Source organism: Ahaetulla prasina, chromosome 6 (assembly GCF_028640845.1).
Source record: "Ahaetulla prasina isolate Xishuangbanna chromosome 6, ASM2864084v1, whole genome shotgun sequence".
Taxonomy (NCBI): Eukaryota; Metazoa; Chordata; class Lepidosauria; order Squamata; family Colubridae; genus Ahaetulla; species Ahaetulla prasina.
The window spans coordinates 37,383,650-37,395,939 of NC_080544.1; the positions used below are offsets into that span (position 1 = coordinate 37,383,650).

Here is a 12,290-nt window from a genome sequence, read left to right on the forward strand (position 1 = left end):
TAAGATCTATTCAGAAAATAAGACTGTGTGAGCAAAGTATGCATTTCTTGCTGCTATAACACAGGATATCACAAGTTTCCATGATGTCACAGACATTGTCACACGCACGGCTTGGCTGCAGTCCCAAGCGTGATAAATTCTGAGCTCTTCTGCCCTGTCTACTCTAGTTTTTCCATTAGAATTGAAGTAGTACCCATGTGCCAATTTTGTACCACAAAAAAGCAAACTAATCAGGGACTCAAAGAAATTAATCTGATCTGTTTGACTACAGAAAAGACCCATATTTATGTTTACTGCTGTAAACCCCTTATACACCTTTTGCATAACATAGAAGAAAATGAATCTACGGTGCTGATGAATAAGATAGGTTAGATTATAGAAAGAAGAGAGTCATAAGAATCACAAAAAGAGAGTAACTTTAGAGAAACGGGTAACTACAATTGTACTTTTAATTGCTGTCAAGAAAACTGGAAGCCATTATTATCTTTTTTCCTATTTTTCTTCTATTTTTTTTTCTTTTTGTACTTTAGTTCTATTTCTTCCTTTTTCTTTTCAGTTTGTAGAGGCAGTCCTCGTTTAATGACCATGATTCACCTTGGCAACTTGGTCTTTAAGCAAAGTGGTTACTAAGTGTATTTATGATATTCAGCTTTCACTTGTTTTATAGACCCGCAAAGGTTATAAATGCAAGGATTAAAGGCAAAGGTACTTATTCATCACCATTGTACCTGCAAATGATCGCTAAATGAGGCAGTTGCTAAGGGAAAGCACCCTGTATTAATTTTTACTTTTGTTTTTAAAACTTTTAATAAAATGTATTTTGAAAAAAAACTCAAAGGAATTCAGTGTCATATTATAAACGGTTCTTTCATCTTGGATTTGTCACTTTGGAGTAAAGGAAGATTTTAAAAAGATTTAAATGGTTTCATGGTGCTCTTTATTGGAGGCTGTTTTCAGATTAGATAAATTGGTGTTATGAGGATTTCCAGATGGTGGAAGAATAAGACTATTATTCAAAAAAAATTGAAACAGCTGTATTTAGCAAAGAAACCCAGTCCTTTCCTGCTCACTGAATTGACCTTCGACCTGTAAAATAAACTCAAAGCCTTCAAGTGCAGCAAACTAAGGCTCATATAAAGAATGTGGAATTTTGGTAAGAGAGAAGCGGGGGTGGGGGGGGGAGAGGTTGTATATCAACTTTCATTATTTTTGGCCATTGACTCAGGTTCAGTGTTGGCTGTTAGCTCCAATCTAAAATTTCAATTAGATTAGGAACTTGTGGATTGGGTTTTTATTCCATCCTGGAAAGCAGGGTGAAATTCCTTAGAGGGAGAAAATACTAAATACTGAGCTGCATCTATAGCCCTGAGGTCCCCAAAAATTGCACAACCAGGCTATATATCGCTGTATTGCTGTGTCTGTAATCAAGTACACCCAGACCGAATTGCAAGTAAACCCTTCTGCAGCTTATGAGATACTAGTTTAGCACTGGCTGAGAAACCAGGAGACTTTGAGTTCTACTCTCCCTTAGGGGGTGAAAGCCAGCTGGGTGATATTGGGACAGTCACTCTCTCCCAATGCAACCCATCTCATAGGATCATTGTGGGGAAAATAGGAGGGAGGAATATTAAGTATGTTTGCCACTTTGAGATATGCTTTTAAAAAGCAGGATTATAATAATGTGATATAGTTTTTTAGCATGCCCAAGCCTCGAGCCTAGGGATAGTTAAAAATTACATATCACATAGGTATATTCAGTCAAAAAAAAAAAGGAAACCTTCATTCTTGCTCTATCTAGGGACTTAATGTTAGCAATCGAAACAAATATCGTATAACACCAACAGCTACACTGTGTTATGCTAAAGCCTATCCTATATCTGATGGTATATGTTCCAAGTGAAATAACATTCACAAGGAAAACTTGCCAACCAGCTTTTTCCATAACATGGATGTCTGGAGTACTTCCCCGTTATTCTCTTCTTTATACAGCGATTAAGTCTACCCACTCCTGACCCCATGATAACATGCAGAGCAACTGTTGTTTTATTACGTCTTCCATTCACTTCAATTTTAGCTTTTCCTTGTCATCTTCTTCCATTTCTATATTTTATCTCAATATTTACTCTCTGCTCTTGCTAAGAGGTCATTGCAATTAACTTCAACCTTATGACTGCTTTCAAAATTTTCTCTCATGCTGAACTGATGTCCATCTCCTTCCTCTAACCAAAACAGCTGCTACAGTGTTGTTCCACCTATGGCATACAAAAATGGCCAGAAACATATGGTGGGAATGTCCAAAACACAAATAATAAACAATACAGAAGCCATTTTAAAAAAATAATTGGCTAGTACAATGCCTTCAATGAGTTAGCTTGAGAGCTGACCAGTTGATCACTGGGAGTAATTTTTCTTCATGGTAAAGACTTTCCTAAAAACTCCCATGATCAAAGCTGGTGACAGCTATGGGTCCTTAACAAGAACAACTGGGGCCCCATATCAATATCTCTCAGATCCTATTTCATGATAGCAATAGCATTTAGACTTATATACCGCTTCATAGTGCTTTACAGCCCTCTCTAAGCAGTTTACAGAGTCAGCTCCTAATAATCTCGTTTTACCGACCTCGGAAGGATGAAAGGTTGAGTCAAACTTGAGCCTGGTGAGATTCTAATTGCCAAATTGAAGGCAGCTGGCTGTCAGCAGGTATTCTAACCACTGTGCCACCGTGGCTCTTGATATCTTTGATCATTACCTTCTCGTTACTTTTAGCCAGAGATTTCTGTAAAGAGGTGGCTACAGCAACAACACTGTTGGCTAAGAGAAAGGTACACCGGTCAGTAGTTTTTTGCTCATGTTCATGCGCAGAGACGTCTGGATGGTGGGCGAAGCCTCCCGCCGCCACTGCTACCGGTTCGCTCGATCCGGGACAAACTAGTAGCAACCCACCACTGACACTGGTGCTTGAGGGCAGCTGGAATTTGGCAACCGCCATTTGCAGATCATAGGAGGCAATGCCCCTGAATGCCTCACACTAAGGCCAGGAAAACTGGAAAGTGCTTGGTTCCTCTTGTCTGTGCTGTCATAACATTAACCTCATTTCAAAAGAAATATAAGATTGCTTGGAGTATGGCTGCATGAATTAAACCACTACACAATATTGACATAGACACCTGTTTTTAATGTTGTAAATTTTTCAATCAACCTATGTAAAGTGGCCCATACTTAATCATCCTTGGAATGACTGTCCACCCAAACATTTGGACAAAGACTAAACCAGCTTTCTGTGGTTGACTACTTAAAACTGAATGCATTGATATAATTTGGAAGGAGTTGTTCTGATTCTGTATTGGTTAAGGTTAGCGCTCTGATACCTTGGCCACAGTTACCTGGTAAATTTAACTCATGGATCACTGGAAATAACAGTTACAAGATAGTTATGTGTCATTTCCACCACCAAGATAATCTTAGCAAACTATAGCTAGTCCTCGAGTTGGGACCACAATTGAGCCCAAAATTTATGTTGCTAAGCGTGACCATCATTAAGCGCTGTAAGTGTTGTACCTTGATGAAAGTATCTTTTCTTTTATGTACACTGAGAGCGTACGCACCAAGACAAATTCCTTGTGTGTCCAATCACACTTGCCTAATTAAAAAAAATCTATTCTGTTTGTTAAATGAGTTTTGCCCCATATTTCTTGCCACAATTGTTAAGTGAACTACTACTGCAGTTGTTAAGCTAGTAACATGGTTGTTAAGTGACTCTAGCTCCCCCTTTGACTTTGCTTGTCAGAAGTTTAATCACAAAATTAATCATGTGAGCCCAGGACGCTGCAACCATCATAAATATGACTCAGTTGCCAAGCATCCAACTTTTGATCACATGACCGTGGGGATGCTGCCAATGATCATAAATGTGAAAAATGATCATAAGTCACTTTTCTCAGTGTCATTGTAACTTTGGGTGATCTCTAAATGAACTGTTGTAAGTTGAGGACAACCTGTACTGTTTTTCAAGTTGTTCTCCCACAAGAATTTTTTCCATTTAATTCTCTTTTGAATCATAGCATGAGATTTCTATTTAATTGGAGATAAAATTTAGATTATTGTCATGTAGCTCTTCTTTTTTATCTAACACTATCATACAAAGAATTCTAAATTTGTAAAGCTGCTTGATGTATTTCTTGTGATGCATACCAAATCTTTGTTTCTACTAGAAGTGTGTTAAGATTTTTTCCTGCCAGCATAAATAAAAATCTTTCCAGATAGCTCATTATCATGACCCATCTACTCATGACTCAGGTTAATCTGCTTTGCCAGCTATTGCTAACAGTTTACACAAAAATTTATGATCATTTTATACAAAAATATATGGCCATTCTTAGACTGACCTGGTCTGGATAATTTTCCCAAATGTGCCAGTTGGCAATTTCGCTTAAATTAAAGCCAACTTTTCTGAAACTGAAAGGATTCCAAAACTAAGTTGTCAGAGAGAAACAAGCCAGAGTTCCCAATTATTCTTTTTTTTTTTTTTTATTCAAAAAGTTTTACAAAATTTTTTTCCCCCCTTTCCCCCCCTCCTCCCCCCTCCCTTCGCAACCCCCCTCCCCCCCCCGACTTCCCGGAACAAGCACAAGGTATAGTTAAAAGTAAAACAAACATATGCTAAAAAATTTTCGTCCCAACTTAATTATACCCTACAATCATCAATTCCTAACTTCCCCAAAGCAATCAAACATAATACATCATAATCATTCAAAACAGTCTGATAACTCTTAGTCTGATATCTCGTTGAATATAGTCAATCCATTTTTCCATTCCTTTAAGTATCTTTCTTGCGTATTGTCTTTCAAAAAGGCTGATATCTTCGCCATCTCAGCCAAATTGGCAACTTTCAATATCCATTCTTGTATTGTTGGTACTTCTTTTTTCTTCCAATATTGTCCTATTAGTAATCTTGCTGCAGTTATTTGATTTAAAATCAATTTAGTCTCAATTACTGTACAATCCGTAATAATTCCCAACAAGAAAAATTGCGGCAGGAACTTTATCTTCTTTTTCAGAACATTTTGTAAAATCCACCAAATTTTTATCCAAAAGGCCTTTATGTCCTTACAAGTCCACCAAATGTGAAAATATGTAGCGTCATCACAATTACATCTCCAACATTTTGCTTGCATTTCTGGATACATACACGATAATTTTTTAGGATCTAGATGCCATCTATAAAACATTTTATAAAAATTTTCCCTCAGATTCTGTGCCTGCGTGAATTTAACATTTCTAACCCAAATTCTTTCCCACGTTTCCAATAATATAGAGTTCCCAATTATTCTTATCTAGGCCTGTGATGGCGAACCTATGGCACGTGTGCCAAAGGTGGCACACTTAGCCATATCTGTCGGCACGTGAGCCATTGGCCTAGCTCGGCTCTAGTGTGCATGTGCGCTCCGGCCAACTCATTTTTGACTGGCCCCACCCACACTGCCCGTCCCCTCCCAGGAGTCTCCACGTGGCCCGTTTTGGATGCCAGGTAAGTACAGGGCTCGCACGGAGGCTCTGGGAGGGCATTTTTGGCCTCCGGAGAGGTGGGGAAGCCTCTGGAGCCTGGGGAGGATGAAGAAACAGGCCCACTTGAAGTCGGGAAATGGGCCGATTCTGGCCTCTGGAGGCTACAGAGAGGCTTGCTAAGCCCAAAACAGGGTGCAGAGGCTCATACACACATGCGCGGGGAGCACAGGGGGGTCGTGTACACATGCATGGGGGGGAGCAGAATGGGGGCATTGAATTATGGGTGTGGGCACGTGCGCGCATGATCCTCCCATGCTCCCCCCACTTTTGGCACACGACAGCAAAAAGGTTAGCCACCACTGTTCTAGGCTAAACAAACCACAGAAACAGTTTCAACAGATTTAGCAAACTCCTTTTCATGGGAGGAACCAAACAAGAGAGTAAAAATTCATTTCACAATATGCCGAATTTCTGCAGAACTTTTGCTTAGCATGACATGCAAATAGATTGTCTCTTTCCCTGTTTCTTGCTGCTGCCTCATAATATAAACCTGACACAACTTCATTCAAGCTAGAAAATTGATAAGTAACAAGTTGGCATCACAATAATACAATGACAGTAATGGTTTTTGTGATTTCAAAATGCAGGATCTGATAACACACAAGCACAAATATGAAAAAAATCAATATTACCTTTTCTATTTATTGTATAGGAACACAATGGATCAATCCAACTGAACTATTTTTTAAAAAAAAGATGTTATTGCTACTCAATAAACCTTAAATTACCAATCTGCTCCAAACAGCAAAATACAAACAGCACTTTTAATCAAAACTTCAGTTGAAACAGTTAAAATAACCAAGAAAACATTACAACAGTGGTTTTCCAAAAATTACAAAAAGGAATTTGAGTCATATGTTGTATTTTCTAGAAATTCATGAGAGTGTCACCAAGCATTTTCTTCCTCATTTTAAAATAAAGTCTTTTACTCAAAGAAAGTTGTACAGTTGTTGGTTGACACAATGACATATGTAAATTCATAGCCCAGAAGAGAATAAGAGGAAATGTGGTTTGCGGTTTATCTTAGTTTTAACTTCCCAAAACAAACCATCTAAACTCTAGCTCCAATTCTTCTGCCGCATAGGTGATATATCTCTGACTGCAGTGATTTCCTCATTTATAATAGAACGTTCTAACCTTTATTTTTACAGGTTCTAAGGTGAAGATGATCTGACCATTTTTGGAAACTTGGTGTAAAGGAACTGTCTCGCACAATGATTAGTGGGACTCGAATGAGGAGATCAGGAAAAGATTTGTGTGAGTCACAGTGACCAGCTTAATACATTGTGTGATGAAAGAATTGGAGAAACAGAAAAAATTAAGGAGCAGATTAAAAAAAAACACACCTCCCAACACAGTGATGTCCTGACATGCAGATAGTCCTCAACTTACAACCATAATTGAGCCCAGAATTTATGTTGCTAAGTGAGAAATTTGTTAAGTGACTTTTGTCCCATTTTAGGACTTTTCCTGCCACAGTTGTTAAGTGAATCACTGCAGTTGTTAAATTAGTAAGACCATTGTTAAGTGAATCTGGCTTCCCCATTGATTTTGCTTCCCAGAAGGTTGCAAAAGGTGATCACATGACTCCAGGACACTGCAATCATAAATCATAAATATGAAACAGTTGTCAAGCATCCGAATGTAAATCATGTGACCATGGGGATGCTGCAATGGTCATAAGTGTGAAAAATGGTAGTGTCACTTTTTCCAGTGCCGTTGTAACTTTGAATGGTCACTAAATGAACTGTTGTAAGTCGGGGACTATTTGTAAAACCCTGATATTTGGAATCCATAAAAGCTCTAGTTTATGGACTGGAAAAGAGAGATTCTAAAGTTCTAAAATATGCAGAAAAGAATAAGCAAAATATTTAGAGGACTAGATCATTTTCAGAGGCAGGGGCAGTCCAGGCTGCTAAAAAAATGGCACTTGCAATTGCACTTTTTTAACCCACTCCCTGTAGATACCCCAACTCTGGGGATGGACTGAGGAAACAGCATTTGAAGCTTGCAATTTGAAGAGGAGGATGGCAAGTGGCAATATGACAGAGATGCACAAATGCAAGCTTGACATAGAAAATATGGAGATATATTAGTATTCACAAACATATTATTTCTTTGTTTGTTCAATATCTATAGCTGCCCAACTCAACCAAGTGACTCTGAGCAGTTTGTAGTTCTAAAACTATAAAACAACGAAAATAATTAAAAACAGTAAGTAAAAACTAGTTCTCCAGAAAGAACTAATGATGATTCAGGATCAAAACAATGAAATACATCATAAAGGATAATCAAAATGTAGAATTCACTGCCCTCAAATTTCATGGCCACCATCAATTTCAACAGTTTTTTATTAAATAGTAATAAGCAACTTGATGGAGAAGCCATATGTGATTGCTGGACATTACCTCCAGCATCCAAGCAATAAATACAAGCTCCTAGAAATCCCGAAAGTGCTTTTTCAAAAAGTTCTGAAGAAGCTTCTCAGATGAGAAGCAAAACGTCTTCAAGGAAAAACAAAGGAAATCCAGTTGCCTTTTGAAAAAGCACCTTTGGGACAACCACGACCTGGATGACTGAGAATCTCCATAGACATTAAGCTGCCAGAAAGTCATAGAGAAAGAGACTTTGAATTCTTGGAGCCATCCTGTTGGCCACAGACTGACATACAGCGCCAACTTTGGTATCTCTTGCAGAAGGATTGTTGCATGGAATAAAGAGATGGAGTGTCGTGGTCCATCAGCAGCTTATGGTGCTGGCAAGGGAGTCAGACAGCCATGAGGCTGAGGTGAGGCCAGGGCCATCGGGAAGTGAGGTGCAGACTCCAGAGCCTCCAGAGACTGATAGTAGTGAGGCAGAGGAACAGGAGGAGCCTGTTCCTAATGCACGCACGAGAAGAGCTGCCAAAAGGCAAGAGCAGTTCAAGCAGAGAGGACAACTCAGGAGTAGGGCCAAGAGATGATTGGCCCCTCCCATAAGGCTTAATAACAGACCAGCACCAGTGTTTCAGCTTGCTGGAAAACAACGTTGTAGCTGCGTCCTCTGCTTTGTGACTATCTTGGTTTTTGTGACTTCTGGACATTTATCAGGAAGGGCCTTTGGCAGTTTGCCTAACTGGACTAAGGTTTGTGATAACTAAAGAATTTGTGTTTGGGAGGCATTTGTTTTACTTTGAGTTGAACGACGCTGGGAATGAAATAATTCCCAGCTGTATGAATAAAGTTTATTTTATCACGGACTGAGTTTGTTGCTACCTACTTGGGTCTGGGTCACAACATGGAGAAGCTTCTCATGGTTTCAGTTCTTTGGGTGGGAGGAGTGGGAGAGGTGCAGAAAGGAAAGATGTACCAAACTACAGGTAGTCCCAACTTAAAACAGTTCATTTAGTGACCATTCGAAGTTACAACAGCACTGGAAAAAGGGACGTATGACAATTTTTCATACTTACGAATGCAGCATCCCCATAGTCATGGGATTGACATTTGGACTCTTGACAGCTGTCTCACATTTATAAAGGTTGCAGCATCCCAGGGTCATGTGATCCCCTTTTGCGGCCTTCTGATAAGTAAAGGCAACAGGGAAGCCAGTGTTTCGCTTAATAAATGTTGCAAGTCGTAAAATGGGATAAAACTCACTTAACAAATTTATCACTTAGCAACATGAATTTTGGGCTTAATTGTGGTCATAAGTAGAAGACTACCTGTACTTAATGAACAAACCCAGAATGAATGAAAACATAAATAGGTACCTGATAGAATTCCCGCAGCCAATTCTTCTGCAGGTTTTCTGGCTGGAAAATAAATAATTGAAGTGAGTACATAATTGAAGTCCACGAATACCAATAAATATTAAAATGAGTCACAAATAGCGTGACTATACTTGACTATAAGCACAAATGAAATAATTACTCAGGTCAATGCATACACACTTAAAAGGTAAAGGTAAAGGTTCCCCTGGCACATGTGTGCTAGTTGTTCCCAACTCTAGGGGGTGGTGCTCATCTCCATTTCAAAGCTGAAGAGAACAAAGAAGTCTCCCTGGTCATGTGGCCGGCGTGGCTAAACGCCAAAGGCACACAAAACCTTCCCACCTATTTTCCCCTATTTTTCCACTTGCATTTTTTACATGCTTTCGAACTGCTAGGTTGGCAGAAGCTAGGACAAGTAACGGGAGCTCACCCTGTTATGCGGCACTAGGGATTCGACCTTTCAATCGACAAGCCCAGCATCTTAGCCACTGAGCCACCCCATCCCCTCACACACTTAGACACAGATAAAACCATGAAGTTTGTAAAAGCAACCATGCATTAAATTTCAGAATCACAGAATTTGGAAGCAACTATGTATTAACAAAATCATATGTAGTTTAGTCTTAAGCACAAAAAGTAAAGGTGCAGATTTTTTTAAGGTCAAAAACTACACTAACTGTCTGCAGCATGCCCAGAATTGTTGGTGAATGAGCGGTCTTAGAAACTGAAGTTACCAAATAATTAATCAGTCAAATCTTATGGAATGTGGGCAAGGCAAAAGCACAGCAGATTATGGTATATCCAAGAAACTGGATATACCACTTTGAATATCTACATCAACATTTTTTCTTAAATCACATCCTTTTGGCCAACAGTTGATTTATTTAGTTGTCTTCTACCTCCTCCCATGCTGTGTAATTTTCAAACCATCCAATTTAATTATAATAGGCTTGGCTGCTTTATTTTAATCAATTTTTTACACACACACACACACACACACACACACACACACACACACACACACACACACACTCCATGACAACTCTGAAGATCATAATGCACTGAACAGAACAAAAACACTATAAACAAACATACAACAAAACCAAACTAGAAAAAAAAAAGAAAAAGAACAGGATGGTGAATCTAGCAGAAAACAAAAACATATGCCACCAACATGAAGCAACCAATGGAAGGCTCCAGTCACCTTAGCCCTAGAACAGGGTTCCTTAAACTTGACAGCTTTCAGATGAGTGGACTTCAACTCCCAATATTCCCCAACCAGCTGCCAATTTGGGAAATAATGGCCTAGAAGAACAGCCAGGTCTCTATGGTGACCTCAAATGCTAGCAGGTTGGATGTAATGCATTCCTACTCTGTCAATAATTGTCAGAGAAGCTATAGTAAAAAATAAATGGTAGAAATGCCATGAGACAGAAAGAACATTTTACCATATGAGATGGACATATTTTTAAAAGAAATACTAAAAAGAAATACTAAGCACTCTTCCAAGAATTTAAGAAATCAAATTTGAAATTAAAAATTCATTCATTCATTCATTTTCTATAATACCCATCTCCCCTATAAGGTAATTCTGGGCAATTTTTCCTATTAGGCATTATTTCAAAACATGTTTTTTTTTAAATCACAATTTATTAAAATAAATGTTCATGTCTATGAGAACAACCTTAGTACATTACTATGATATTAGACTGGGAGCTTAAACTTAGAGAATATGAAATAATGGCAAAATTAACAGCATGTATTCAAAACGAAAGTTAACCAAATTTAAGCTTCCCTAATACTATATACCCTGTTTCCCTGAAAATAAGACATCCCTCCGCTAATAAGCCTAATGGGGCTTTTGAGCGCATGCGCTAAAATAAGCCCCCCCTGAAAATAAGCACTCCCGGAAAATAAGCCCTTCCCAAAAATATTTAAACGCATGTGCAAACAGTCCCAGCCATTTTTTCTGGTTAAGGTTAGGGAGACAGAGGTGGAAATCAGATAAGATGGCAAGAGGAGCCCCGTCTTGCTCCATGTGCCCCAAAATAATAAGACCTCCCCAAAAATAAGGCCAAGCACTTATTTTGGGGTTCAAAAAATATAGGAAAATAAGACAGGGTCTTATTTTTGGGGAAACATGGTATAACACAGTAAAGCAAATGTAAATATTTAGAGTATGGTTGTTAAGAGGGAAAACAACTGAGTAAACCACTGAAATCAGAAATATACAAAAATTTAAAATGTTTATAAATATTGTGCATCAGTCAGAGTCCAAAAAGAGGAAGTTACAAACTATTTTTTATTATGTATTCATTACATTTATATGCCTCACCATCTCACTGTCAAACAACTCTGGATGTCTTAAAACATTATAAAAGCAGAATATAACACAATCAGAACATTAGTAACATTAAAAGCATTCAGCATTAAAACTAAAACTTTAAAAATGAACAAAAGAAACTAGAAAAAAGAGAATATATATGTAAATGGGGTGGAGATGGTATCTTCTCCTAATCTACTAACCACTGCCAAAGTGGGACACTCCATTGGTCCCCCAAATGAGTTGACAGAGTCAGGTTTTCAGACCATTTCAGAAGGCCAAGAACATGGGGAAGGACTTCAGTTCAAGGAGCATAATGCTTCAAAGGGTGGTAGCCATGCCAGAAAATGCTCTTCTCTCTCTCTCTCCTCTCTCTCTCTAGGATAGGTATAAAGGGAACTATAAAAAACTCAAGAAAAATGCACCCTGCAAGAGGAAATCTTTCAGGGGAAGTTCATCTCCAAAAGAGCAGAGAAAACTGTGGCCAAGACCAAAGAACCATCAAGTGGACAATACTTCCTCTGGCAAAAAAGAGGTTAGAAAATTACACATATGTGACCCGGATGGCTGCTTTTTACCAATCTCAGTCTCCTCCAGGGAGATGGAGGTATCACCCAACATGCTCACAATCATAACAGAGCCTTTTAAAGG

At 38.6% G+C, this 12,290-nt stretch overlaps 1 protein-coding gene across 3 annotated transcripts in view; it reads right to left on the reverse strand.

Moving 5' to 3' along the window:
• INPP5A (inositol polyphosphate-5-phosphatase A) overlaps nucleotides 1–12,290 on the reverse strand; it is a 333,629-nt gene that overhangs the window by 247,438 nt on the left and 73,901 nt on the right. For all 3 annotated transcript variants that reach the window (XM_058187284.1, XM_058187282.1, XM_058187283.1), the window contains one exon: nucleotides 9,317–9,358. In XM_058187284.1, the coding sequence (XP_058043267.1) occupies nucleotides 9,317–9,358 (42 nt within the window). The remainder of the gene's footprint in view (nucleotides 1–9,316; nucleotides 9,359–12,290) is intronic.